Genomic DNA, 13,848 nt, shown 5'->3' with positions numbered 1-13,848 from the left:
AGTAAACCCCCACTTATATGGGAGACACATTTCAGTGGGAACGTCCTCTGTTCCACGTGACTTCCAGTGTCCCCCAGTCTTGGTCAATGGATTCTGCTCCTATCCTCATACCCTGACTGCTTCAACTGCATAATTAATGGTCATGCTATCTCTTGGTCATGCTTGAGTATGACCGAATGCTGGAACCTGGGGAGATACTATTATTATTATTCAGTTTATTATCCACCCTTCACCAGCAGGTCCCAAGGCAAATTACAAGAAGTTTAAATTTGGTATTAAAATCAGAAAAAACAAATTACAGTCACTGAATCCTGAAAGCACCAATCTCACCTTTCATGCGGCCCCAAACACACAAAGCAGCAGGCCATACTATTTCTGCAGCTGATAAACCAACCGCAGAGATTTGTTCATTTATTTAAAAGCATTTTTAGCCTGCCCGCCATCCACAGATCTCAGAGCGGGTTACAAAACTTTCAAACAAGAATTCTCTTTGTATCGTACAATGCGAAGCTTCCCCCGACCCCGAACTGAATTCCCCCCAAACATTCCTCTCTTTCTTCCCCATCTAGCACTTCAATGTGCTCCATTTATAAGCAAAATTTAGCAGCAGCAGAAGCAGCAGCTTAGTATTTAAATATTGCACAGTGGAGCCAGAGACTCAAACGAGATTGTTTTATTGCTGCTGCCTCTGTTTTCACGTCAGGTCCTCAAACCTTTTCTTAAAAGGAGAAGATGAGGACATTGCCTAAATAGTCTCACCCATTATCTGAGCCCAAACACTAATAGCACTAGATTACCCTATCGAAAATCCTGTGGCAAATTGTGCAAGACTAAGGGTGTTCACATCAGCTTCTTGGCTCTCTTCCAGTCTAATTATAGGAGGCTTCAAAACAATCTAGATATTTCCCCCCCCACATGGTAGCAGATAAACAAGTACACTCCACCTCATAGGTGGATGCACTATTGAGTGATGGGGTGGGGTATTGCTTTCCACCATATTTATAAAACCATGGGAGCGAGTGGCGCTGTGGTCTAAATCCCTGAGCCTCTTGTGCTTGCTGATCAGAAGGTTGGCAGTTTGAATCCCCGTGACAGAGTGAGCTCCCGTTGCTCGGTCCCAGCTCCTGCCGACCTAGCAGTTCGAAAGCACACCAATGCAAGCAGATAAATAGGTACCACTGTAGTGGGAAGGTAAACGGCATTTCCATGCACTTGGCTTTTGTCACAGTGTCCCGTTGCACCAGAAGCGGTTTCGTCATGCTGGCCACATGACCCGGAAAGCTGTCTGCGGACAAATGCCAGCTCCCTCAGCCTGAAAAGCGAGATGAGCACCACATCCCCATAGTCACCTTTGACTCGACTTAACCGTCCCGGGGTCCTTTACCTTTAGCTTATTTATAAATCCATGCTATGGGAGTGAGGCGAAGGAGGAAAAGTAAGGAGAAACCTTTGCTCCTCCATCATGAGAATTTAACAATAAACGCTGGGGATACATTTTCCAAGCAGATTAACACAACACGTGCATTTCTAACACTGGCAGTGCTCTTCGTTTTTTTTTTCAATATGTTGCGTTACAGGAGCAAATGTTGGGTCAAAGGAGTGCACTGCCAGCGTGGCCACTGCTCAGAAATTATGGAAATTGTAGTCCAGCGACACCTTGATGGCTCCAGGCACCCCGTCCCTGTCTTAAGATAAGGACTCCCATGTTACAAGGGCTGAGTTTTGTCTAGGAAGAAAGCCTGTTGCTTTTAGCTCATGCTAACTGAGCACAACCGACTGCCACCGATGACTCTTCTCTTTACAGTAGATGTCTTTGTTGCTCATCCAAATTAAATGTTAGAATCAAGGAACACACACAATCATCATCATTAGACTGTAAGTGACCAGCCTTTGGCTACGTCGTTTCTTCATTCCAGTAGCTAGATGCTTTCTGCTGTTCCGGGAAAACAGCACAGCACTTCGCTTGCAACCAAAAAGTGGAGATCACCTATCCACGTCTGAATATTGTTTCTGAAGATACGGTCAGTGACTAATTTGAATAAGGTCCTATTTGGAACTGGGGAAGAGCTGGAGGGCTCAAGGTGTTGGATCATTCATGATGTGAGTCACAAGCAAAGGGCTCGTTAACCCTTGCTCTGCTTCCACCAGCTTGCCCCATGTGAATATTGCAACTGTAATGACCCCTTCCTTTATCACGCAGCACAGCTGCTCATAGAGATGTGAAGGCTGGGGAGGGGGGGAATCAGAAAAAAACACAGTCTTCCGCTCCACCCCCAGGCAAAGAAACTGAACTTTTAGAATTCTTTCTTTTCTTTTCTTTTTAAAAAAGGCACTTACACGCTCCCTTTTCAGAATAAGGATCCCATGGATTTTAGCAGAACCAATAGGCCTCCCATTATTGCAGTCTTGATCCCATCTCTAAATTCTGTAGTTTCTCTACTTCGTTACAGTAAATTTCAAAAGCACCTACCAATTTGACGTTAGAAGTTGCTGGCAGATAGACTCATTCAGGTGAGAGAAACAAAGGTAAAGGTAAAAGGTAAAGGACCCCTGGATGGTTAAGTCCAGTCAAAGGCAACTCTATGGGGTTGCGGAGCTCATCTCGCTTTCAACCAAGGTCCTAACATTACCTACTGCACACAGTCATGAACCAGACATTCTAGGGTTGCTTCATGGATCATGTTTTGTAGATGCATATGCAGTACAGTTGCCAACTTTTAAACCAGCCTTTGTAGCTGTGCCTTTAACAGGAATTCACAGGCAAAGCTTTTGACAGCATGGCGATAAATACGCCCCCTGTGTAACTGCTGTTGTTCACACTTCAGTTAAAGGCACAGCTATAGGGACTGTTTGAAAGTCAGCAACTCTAAAAACCGCTATGCTCAAACAGCATATAAATTCCGTTAAATAAACAAACATGTATCGGTAAACATGAACTTTAGATGTAAAAGTAGCAACAAAGATGCATTGAAATCAGATTCCCTACTGCCTTCACATGTGGCTTTATTGATGATCAAATTGTAAAATTACGCATGCACAACAGAGGACAAAGGGTTTATACCGGGGTAGGGAGTGCCTTTATTGTCATACAAACAGGATTAGACTTTTAACATGGAAGGCCAATATGTTTTATCAGTAAGACCAAATTCCATGAGAATTCTGCAGAACAGGAAACAGCTTACCCTTCCTCAGTTGTGTTGATAATATCACAGATGTGCATGAACTGACCCCACTCTTCTGTCTGCAGTGCTCCAAAAGTAGCCTTATCTGCAAAGACAAATATTTACTTCCAGTAAATAATAATAATAATAATAATAATAATAATAATTTTATTATTTATACCTCTTCCCATCCAAAATAGCTATGCAGACACTATACAAACACCTAACAAACAGGAAATATAATTTTGGTTGTTTCAAATGACTGGCATAAAGAGTTTTGATTTAAAATGGTCATTCCCTCTGAAGTACCCTGAGTCTTAAATCTCCTTCCTTTATAAAAAAGAAAAGACAAAAGAAACCAGTTAGCCAATGTCAGGAAACACCTAGGATATCCAGCTTCCAGCATTCAGATTCTATGAAATGCTTTGAAAGTGGCTTACTGGATATCAGAAAACAAAGATTTAGGGCTAGAACAATCTTCCCCTAACCTGGTGCCCTCCAGGTATTTTGGCTACCACTCAGCTTACTGGCTGCAGCTGACAGGGGCTGTGGTAGTCAAAAACATCTACAGTGGTACCTCGGGTTACAAACGCTTCAAGTTACAAATGCTTCAGGTTACAGACTCTGCTAACCTGGAAGTAGGACCTCAGGTTAAGAACTTTACCTCAGGATGAGAACAGAAATCGCGTGGCGGCAGCAGGAGGCCCCATTAGCTAAAATGGTACCTCAGGTTAAGAACAGTTTCAGGTTAAGAACGGACCTCAGGAATGAATTAAGTTCTTAACCAGAGGTACCACTGTAGAGGGCATCAGCTTGTGGAAGGCTGAGCTGACCTGTTGCAAAGGAGGACCAGACTTCTGCAACTTTATTAATAACTGTTAGGCAAAGTATGAATGTTAGCAAGTGATGTTTATCCTGCAAAGGTGACATTAGCTGCCCTCGCTGAAACTTCCTCCTCTGCCTAAGGGCACTGAAACTCTGTCCACCTTTGCCTCTGTTGATACACAGATGACCTCTAAAAGTCACTGGACTTCAACACTCATCAGCCTTAACTAGGGCTGGGCGAAATCTGTTTTTCAGCATTTGATCAGTGGTGGAGCAACATGCTGCAACAGGTGGGGGCGTGGCTGGCACACATCCCGGGCGCATGGTGCACATCCTGGGGGTATGGGGCGTCACCCGCGGGGGTGTGGCAAGTGTCCCAGGGTTGCGCGTCCCAAGGGGGTTGCCGTGATGGCACCCTTTCCCCAAATGGTACCCGGGGCAGCGCGCTCCCCGCTCCCTTCATACGCCAGGGATTGTGATACATCAGTCTTTACCTTTTATAAAGGTAAAGAGACCCCTGACCATTAGGTTCAGTCGTGGCCGACTCTGGGGTTGCGGCGCTCATCTCGCTTTACTGGCCGAGGGAGCCGGCGTTTGTCCGCAGACAGCTTCCGGGTCATGTGGCCAGCATGACTAAGCCGCTTCTGGCGAATCAGAGCAGCACATGGAAACGCCGTTTACCTTCCCGCTGGAGCGGTATCTATTTATCTACTTGCACTCTGACGTGCTTTCGAACTGCTAGGTTGGCAGGAGTTACCTTTTATATCAACAGCTAAATACAGTGGTACCTCGGAAGTTGAACGGAATTCGTTCCGGAAGTCCATTCGACTTCCAAAACATTCGGAAACCAAGGCGCAGCTTCCAATTGGTTGCAGGTAGCTCCTGCAGCCAATCGGAAGCCACGGAAGCTGCATCGGATCTTCAGGTTCCAAAGAACATTCTCAAACTGGAACACTCACTTCCAGGTTTGCAGTGTTCAGGAGCCAAAACGTTCGACTTGCAAGGCATTCAGGATCCAAGGTACGACTGTACCACAATATGCTGATGTTTCACAATGTATGTATCTCACCTGCTTCTTCTTCCCCACCATAGAAGCAGCCGAGATACATTGCCCAGCCCTACAAGGAAGCCCGTAGGCTGGTGGGGCACTGGGGCTATGTTGAACTGCTCAGCTGGGAGACGGAAGGCCTCTCGCTCCTCAGATAAGCGAGCCCCAATACTGCTCTAGCTTGCACGAGCCGGAGGAGCATCAGGGTTCCTCAACGGTGCAAGCAGGCAGGCAGAGCTAGAGAAGGTAATTACCTATCAGAAGGTAAGCGGTTCAAATCCCCACAACAGGGTGAGTTCCTATTCCTCTGTCCCAGCCCCTGCCCCTGCCAACCTAGCAGTTCAAAAGCACACCAGTGCAAGGAGATAAATAGGTACTACTGTGGCAGGAAGGTAAATGATGTTTCCGAGCGCTCTGGCTTCCATCACAGTCTTCCATTGCACCAGAAGCGGTTTAGTCATGCTGGCCACATGACCCGGAAAGCTGTCTGTGGACAAACACCGGCTCCCTCGGCCTGAAAGCGAGATGAGTGATGCAACCCCAGAGTCGCCTTTGAGTGGACTGAACCATCCAGGGGTCCTTTACCTTTTCACCTTTTCCCAGAACCTTCTCAGGCTCCATCTGCCTGTGCCTTCTGCAGGCAATGTGAGCTGGAGCGATGTATCGCCAGCTCCAAATGTCTGAAACCAGTATTGCTACCTGAACAGCATACTGGTTTGAGACAATTTACTCATATATCGCCCAGCTCTAGCCTTAACAACAACTGGAGTGCCTGAAGTTCCCCATCCCTTATATAATACTGTGGTACCTCGGGTTAAGAAGTTAATTCGTTCTGGAGGTCCGTTCTTAACCTGAAACCGTTCTTAACCTGAGGTACCACTTTAGCTAATGGGGCCTCCCGCTGCCGCTGCGCCACCGGAGCACGATTTCTGTTCTCATCCTGAATCAAAGTTCTAAACCCGAGGTACTATTTCTGGGTTAGTGGAGTCTGTAACCTGAAGTGTCTGTAACCTGAAGCGTCTGTAACCCAAGGTACCATTGTACAAGGGGAAAACTCACTTTTTTTCCTGGGGAGAATGGACTGAAACTGACTAGCATCACTTAAACCTTGATGAGTCACTCCGTTAGTGAGTCTCCAACCACTCCCGTCATCCTCACAATCCAGAGCAGCTAAAGGAATGCATTTCCCTCCACCCCCAACTCGACACATGTGTCTGGGTGAAGTGGGGAATTCCAACATGCAAAACATTCATTATTTTGAGCACGGCAGGAGGGAACGTGGGCTGCAGTCACTCCAAATGAAGGAAAGAGAGGCACACAGGCTTGGGAAAGGGGGAATTGACGGATGGGTTCCAAGCTCTTAACTGGAAGTCAACAGTGTTAAGGAAGCACAGCCGGCCCACCCATAAGGCAAGGTGGGGATACTGCCTTGGGAGGCAGAATCCACAGGGGCAGCAGATCTGGCCTCCAAAGAAAGCATCACCCGCTGACCCGCTGCAGCAGCGGTGTGCTCCTTGGAGGCTGGAGTTGATGTCTCCTGGGGGCAGCTCCCGCAACGCCGCCTCTCCAGCAGCCTCTTGGAGAAGAGGAGGCATTCCTGATGTAGAACTGTTATTCCTCCCTTGTTACTGAGGGAGAGAAGGTAAGAGGGGTTCCTAAGCAGTGTTAGGAACTCAGATATACAGTGGTACCTCTGGTTATGAACTTAATTTGTTTTGGAGGTCCATTCTTAACCTGAAACTGTTCTTAACCTGAGGTACCACTTTAGCTAATGGGGCGTCCCACTGCCGCCACGTGAGTTCTGTTCTAATCCTGACGTAAAGTTCTTAACCAAAGGTACAGTACACTCATACCTCATGTTATGTTTGCTTCATGTTACGTTTTTTCAAGTTGCGTCCCGTGGCGACCCGGAAATACCGGAAAGGGTTACTTCTGGGTTTCGCAGCTCACGCATGCGCAGAACTAAATCACGCTTCACGCATGCGCACAAGCGCCAAATCGTGCTGCGCACCTGCGCAGATACAGCGCTTCAGGTTGTGGGCTTTTCATGGTGTGAATGGGCCTCCGGAATGGATCCCGTTCGCAACCAGAGGTACCACTGTATTACTTCCGGGTTAGCGGAGTCTGTAATCCGAAGTGTTTGTAACTCGAGGTACCACTGTATAAGCTAATTGCCAAATGGCACCTTAAACCTTAGGTTATGGTCGCCACAACAGTCTAGGTGCCATCCCCTCTCCCCAATGAGAGCTATTATTGTTATTATTGTTGTTGTTCATTTCTACAGTATACCACTTTATATAGTAAAGAAAAAAAATCTCAAAGCGGTTCACAACACATTAAAACATCAAATAAAGCAATCCAGAATAAGACAAACTCAAGCTTCAAAGGAAATATTTCAGATCCTTCTCTAAGTGACATTTTGCTTTCCCCATATTTATCTGCCTACTTAATTGATATAGCCGAAGAACTCAAGGAAGGCAGCATGGTGCAGTGGTTAGAGTGTTGGTCTAAGACCTGGGAGATGAGGGCCAAATCCACACTCCGTCACGAAACTCACTGGGTGACCTTGGGCCAGTCACTGCCCCTTCACCTACCTCACAGGGTCGTTGTAGAGGTTAACTGAGGAGGGGCCAGCCCGATGGGGATGTCTGTCACCAACTTAATATGCTAGCAAATGGACCCGCACCAGTCACAAAACGCACCTGGTGCCTGGCTAATTTTGAACACTGGTTCAAAGGAAAGGCACACGTCTAACAACGGCAGGGAATCCGCCACATTTTCCAGCCTCCACACTTGTCATACAGAGTGGCTAAGAAAAGCATGAGTAAAAAGCACCCCATGGCTGGGGACTGCAGTCCGCAGGTATCAGAAAAGCCGAAACACTTTTCTACTGGCACTTCAGATTGTAGGGGGTTGTTGGGATCAGGTCGCATTCTGCTTTTCGCTTTATTGTGTTCTGATGCGGTAAAGCTCGCCTGTCAACTTTACACAGCATTTATATGTTGTGTGAATGCAGTGCACACACCAGCTTGCCTTCTATTGATAATGGATTGCTAAGAAATATTCTGAACAAACAGCAACCTGGGTGGTGTTTTGTTTTGCTGGAGCCAAACAAGGAGACCTTCTGATCCTCTATGGCTGACTAAAGCTTAGTGATGTCTGCCCTCCAAAACAGAGATAAGGCTATCAAAGATTTCTCTTTCTTTCCTGGTGAGGCTTTTCTGCCTTCCGTGATCAAAATTTCAGCAGGCGAATCTTATCTTGGCATCAAGACACAGTGTTCATCAATAACAATACATGCATTTTAATCAGTATTTTTTAGCTTATTGTTGGTTTTAATCACGTTTGAATGTTTCAAATATCAGTTTTTACTGATAATGTCATGGTTCTGTTCTTTTCTGTAAATCACTTTAAGGTGGATTGCTCTTGTTTTTCCTTTACAATTGAGCGGCATATAAATTTTCTGAAAAATAATAGCAATAAATAAAATGCAGCTGCTTGATATTTGCTCATAGGACAGCTCCCACAGTGGGTGGGAGGAGACTAGTTAGCACGGCAACAGCAAACAAATTGGTTAGGGACCTGGAATTGGAAGCCCCTAGAGGGGCAAGAATAGCTGGTGTAGCTCTTGGGTTTCTATGCGCCTGGAGGAGCTGAAAAACCACAGTACTGTAGTTTAACCGAGTGTATCACCCAGTACAGCAGTGCCATTAAAGTAGGACTTTGAGGCAGGAGTCCAGGAGACTAGCTCAGCAAAATGAGCAGAAGCCATCACCACCCAATAAAAAAATACAGCAAAGTTGGCCTATCAGATTTGAAGCAGAATCCGAAGGAAACTCCAAAAGCCATCTAGCCAGGCAGGTAATACACAATTCCATCTACAGGAGGGGGGCATGGGTAGAGCCAAGGGGGCAATTGCCCCCCCCCCCAATCAATAAAAATACTTAACTGAGGTCCAGAACCTCTAAAATAAAGCCTGCCCCCCAACATAAATCCTGGTTAAGCCCACTAGGAGGGGGTGCAAAAACATTAAACACAGAGCTGAATATCCCCTTACCTGCCCCGCTGACCCAGAAGCCTGTTAGGTTTCCAGAACTCAGCAGAAACTATCCTTTCCCCCCCTTCTCCGCCTACATCCATATGGAAACGCTGTCTTGCCCCGAGTCACACCACTGGCAAGGCTAGCTTAGTACTGCAGGCACTGGCAGGTAGCGTCTCCCCAACGGTTCCAGACCTGGAGACGCCACCTGAGCCCTTCGGCGCGCAAAGGCTGGCTCCGCTACCGCGCGCCCTCCCCGTCTGAAAATGGGACGGTGCCTTGGGAAAGTTTGGCGCTCCGTTCAGTTCAGGGGCAGCCACCCACAGGCTGGCAGGAAGGGGAGGCAAGAGATGCCGCTTCTTACCGATCAGATGCCCCACGGCTGTGCCGAAAGGATCCTTCTGACTCTTGCCAAAAGCCATGCTCGAGTGTCGGGTCTCCAGGCGCGCCAAGCAAGAATCCGCGCTCGCTCTCCCCACCAGCCGGCCGGCGAGCTCTCCGCTTTGTGGCGCTCCAGCCAGCCAGCACGCCGGAGGGACGCCCTTCCCCGGCCAGGGGAGGAGGGGCCCGGCAGCCTCCAGGTGCTCGCCCCGCGCCGTCCCACGGGCTCCTCGTCGGGATGACGCGCCGCGCAGGGAGGGAATAGCCTTGGAAGCGAAAGTGCCGCCGCGCAAAGGCGCAAAGGGGAAGGTCGCCAGCCTGCGCTCCCCTTGGGCGGAGTCTCCTTCAGACGCGCATCTCCAGTCCTTTCCCGAAGGCGTCCTCGGATCCGGAGCAAACCTCCGCGCAAATGCGCCAAGCGTTTCGGAGGGGATTCGTCTAGGGGCAGGGGTGGGACTTCCTGCGGCTCCCACCCCTCTTTTAACGCAACTTTCCGGGAAAGGAGTGCCGCTGCATGCTTTCCAAGCGGCGGCCAAAGTTTCCCGGACGGCTTCCAAGTTAGCTCTGGTTTGATGGGTTCCTGGCATTTGAACTCACGGCGCCGTACGGGGCAGGCTTCAGCTTGCATGTTGGAAGCGCATCACACATGTTAACATTGGTGTAGCGGTAAATAAATCAGGTAAATAAATAAAAATACGTAACTAGAAGTAGAAATTGTAGAAAGGATGTTGACAGATTTTTCTGAGCACTTGGGGTCAAAAGAAAGAAAGTAATTTTAAACAACTGTTGTGGAGACATTTCATTCCGAATCTTTTAGACGTGTCCTGCCCCCCCCCCCAATAAACCGTGGTTACTCGCAACATAATTCCTGGCTACGCTCATGATGTTATATCTCGGTAATCATCCAACATCAAAAACACATCTTGGGAATGCGAGAATTCACAGGTTAGGACGGGGTGAATTCAGCTTTGGGGGAAATCTCTGATTTCTTCCCTCCTCTGGGTTTCACCTTTTTAAAAATATATAATTCTTAATTAAATTTTCTGTTTTACAATTTAAAATACTCATTTAAACATCCTTAGAATATCTATGACTTCCCTTCCAGTGGCGTAGCATGGGGGGTGCGGGGGGGGGGGGCCGGCCGCACCGGGTGCAACATCTGGGGGTTAGGGTTAGGGGGCGCAAATCCACGGGTTAGGGGGCGCAAATTACTTGCCTTGCCCCGGGTGCTGACAACCCACGCTACGCCACTGTACCCTTCTTCTCTTTCCATGGTTCATTTTCCATATAATAAATCCCTGCATATTTTACATAAACTAAACCGTTCAGTATTCCATTATTACATCCATCACAACTTATTTACACTGTTGAATTTATCTTAATTCTGCCAATGTTTTCAAGTGTACACAAGTTCCCTCCCCCATCTATTCAATAAACATTTTCCAATCTTCTCTAAATATATGTTCTTCTTGTTCTCTTATTCTATATGTTAAGTCTGCAAGCTGCGCATATTCACTTCCTCCTAATGAAATCCACTTTTAGAAGACTTTCCAGATGGCAACAGCATGTGTCTTGGCCTTCCCTTGAAGCTTGTAGAACTCTGCTCACGCGAGTTGCTTAGAACTGTTTTTCTGCTGGCTCTGTAGGCGAGTGTTACACACAATATTGTGTCAAGGTCAAGGTCAAGGGGATGGGGGAACAAATGGCCCTGTCCTAACAGCCGAAGGGTGAACTGGATATTTCAATACAGTATCTCCAGTAAGGTGATCTCACAACCACACTGTCACTGTGACACACTGTTGAAGCATCCTGTCTTGTCAAGAAAACACAGGCTTGCAGACTACTGAATCTTGATCTCATCCAAGCATGAGGTTTTTAGGAGAGAGATGCATTTGAGATGAATGAGGAAAACATCTCGTTCTTCCTTGTTGACTGTCACTCCTTTGTTGACACTTCCTCTGCCCTTCCCTTTTCTGTAGTGTGTGTGTGTGTGTTAAGAGGTTGCGGTTTTTGCTAGTCGCATTCTTGGCTGTTTGCACAACAGGAATGCTTCCATCTGAACCACAAATGCTGGGGAACCAGGGGGAGGAAGGCACTGGAAAATATGAGACTTCTGTGATTTAATATAGTGGTTTTATTTTTAAAAGTTCTGTAAAAATATTGATTTAAGCACACGCAACCCAAATGTTGGACCTATGATGATCAAATCACATCAACATAATCAGATAAAACAGCCTAAGATATGACAAAAAGCATAATAGGTAAAGGTAAAGGACCCCTGGAAGGTTCAGTCCAGTCAAAGGCGACTACGGGGTTGTGGCGCTCCTCTCACTTTCAGGCCTAGGGAGCCGGCGTTTGTCCACAGACAGTTTTCCAGGTGATGTGGCCAGCATGACTAAACCGCTTTTGGCGCAACAGGGTGTCATGATGGAAACCAGAGGGCATGGAAATGTTGTTTACCTTCCCGCTAGAGTGGTACCTATTTATCTACTTGCACTGGCGTCCTTTTGAACTTCTAGGTTGGCAGGAGCTGGGACAGAGCAATGGGAGCTCACCCCGTCGCGGGGATTCAAATCGCCGACCTTCTGATCGGCAAGCCCAAGAAGCTCAGTGGTTAGACCACAGCACCACCCATGTCTATGTTACAAACCTCTATGTTACAAACCTATATCTATGTTACAAACCTATGTCAGTTCTATATCATCTTAGGTCACAACCACAGTGTTACTTTAAAGCATTCTTGCACTACTTTGAACAACCATGGCTTCCCCCAAAAGAATTCTGGGAACTGCAGTTTGCTAACCTTCCTGACAGTTGTTAGGAGAACTCTCAAAAACCTGCTCCCTTTACAAACTGTAGTTCCCAGGATCATTTGGGTGTTAAAGTGGTGTAAGATTTTAAGAAATGACTGGAACAAAGAATTGAAGGTTCCTAGTGTGGTGTAGTGGTTAAGAGCGGTAGTCTCGTAATCTGGGGAACTGGGTTCGCGTCTCCGCTCCTCCACATGCAGCTGCTGGGTGACCTTGGGCCAGTCACACTTCTCTGAAGTCTCTCAGCCTCACTCACCTCACACAGTGTTTGTTGTGAGGGAGGAAGGGAAAGGAGATTGTTACCCGCTTTGAGACTCCTTAAAGGGAGTGAAAGGCGGGATATCAAATCCAGACTCCTCCTCCTCTTCTTCTTCTTCTTCTTCTATATTACCTAGACAGTGGGAAAGTGTTTTAGCTTTTGTAGCAAAGGCGTCTATAGCTGTTAAACTATAACTTATACAACAGAAAATAATATTTAGAATTTACTGGACTCCATTACTGTTATATAGAAAAGGACAGTCGAAGGCAGCATGATGTTGGAGATTCAATAAGGATCATGCTTCTTTGAAATGCCTGTTTTTACAATGTCCTTCACTTCCTAAATTTTGGGAGAAAGTATTAGATTGCAAAAACATGACCGTGCAGAAAAAAGTTTAAATTTTCAGAGGAAAACATTCCTTTGAATTACGTACCTACTATATGGAAATTGGGACGCGGGTGGCGCTGTGGGTTAAACCACAGAGCCTAGGACTTGCCAATCAGAAGGTCGATGGTTTGAATCCCCGTGACAGGGTGAGCTCCCGTTGCTCGGTCCCTGCTCCTGCCAACCTAACAGTTCGAAAGCACATCAAAGTGCAAGTAGATAAACAGGTACCGCTCCGGCGGGAAGGTAAATGGTGTTTCCATGCACTGCTCTGGTTCGCCAGAAGCGGCTTAGTCATGCTGGCCACATGACCCAGAAGCTGTACGCCAGCTCCCTTGGCCAATAAAGCGAGATGAGCGCCGCAACCTCAGAGTCGGTCACGACTGGACCTAATGGTCAGGGGTCCCTTTACCTTTATATGGAAATTGACAACATAAATAGATTCTTCATGCCCTTACAACAGCCAAAATAGTAATATTGATGCACTGCAAAGATAAGTCTATCATCCCCTTTAGTCAATGAACTGATGATATGACAAGACTTGCAGCTTATGAACAGATTGCTTTCAGACGTAGACTTTGTATGGTCGGGTATAGCAATATTTGGAATGCATTTATTGAAATTATAATAGGTTATAAACAGTGCTTCCCTCCCAGATAAAATGATGATGATGACAATGATACATTGGGGAAAATAAAAACAGTAAATGGACAAAAGTATAATGATTCACAAAATGTTTAGGGGTATGTGTACCCCTGCATACCCCCCCCCCCCAGAAAAAAGCACTGGTTATAAATAACCATATGTGTATTTGGATAGTAATGACTTTTATATACCTATATGGTAGACAAGCATATATGGAATTGCATATGGAATTGTAGTTGTTTGCACATATAGTGATAAAATATATCTTTCTTTCCTTCACTGCCATTGTATTCTGG

The 13,848-nt window shown here is 46.6% G+C and overlaps 1 protein-coding gene across 1 annotated transcript in view; it reads right to left on the bottom strand.

Moving 5' to 3' along the window:
• Window positions 1–10,021, bottom strand: part of TOM1L1 (target of myb1 like 1 membrane trafficking protein) — a 64,989-nt gene extending 54,968 nt beyond the window's left edge. Inside the window, exons 1-2 of the mRNA XM_081849672.1 lie at window positions 9,438–10,021; window positions 3,183–3,267 (exon numbers count right to left, since the gene is read on the bottom strand). Of these exons, the coding sequence (XP_081705798.1) occupies window positions 3,183–3,267; window positions 9,438–9,495 (143 nt within the window). The 5' untranslated portion in view covers window positions 9,496–10,021. The remainder of the gene's footprint in view (window positions 1–3,182; window positions 3,268–9,437) is intronic.
• Between the last annotated feature and the right edge of the window lie 3,827 nt (window positions 10,022–13,848).

This window comes from Podarcis erhardii (genome assembly GCF_964252035.2).
Source record: "Podarcis erhardii genome assembly, chromosome: 2".
NCBI lineage: Eukaryota > Metazoa > Chordata > Lepidosauria > Squamata > Lacertidae > Podarcis > Podarcis erhardii.
The sequence above is the reverse complement of the archived record's forward strand: the minus strand, read 5'-3'. Positions and strand labels throughout refer to the sequence as shown.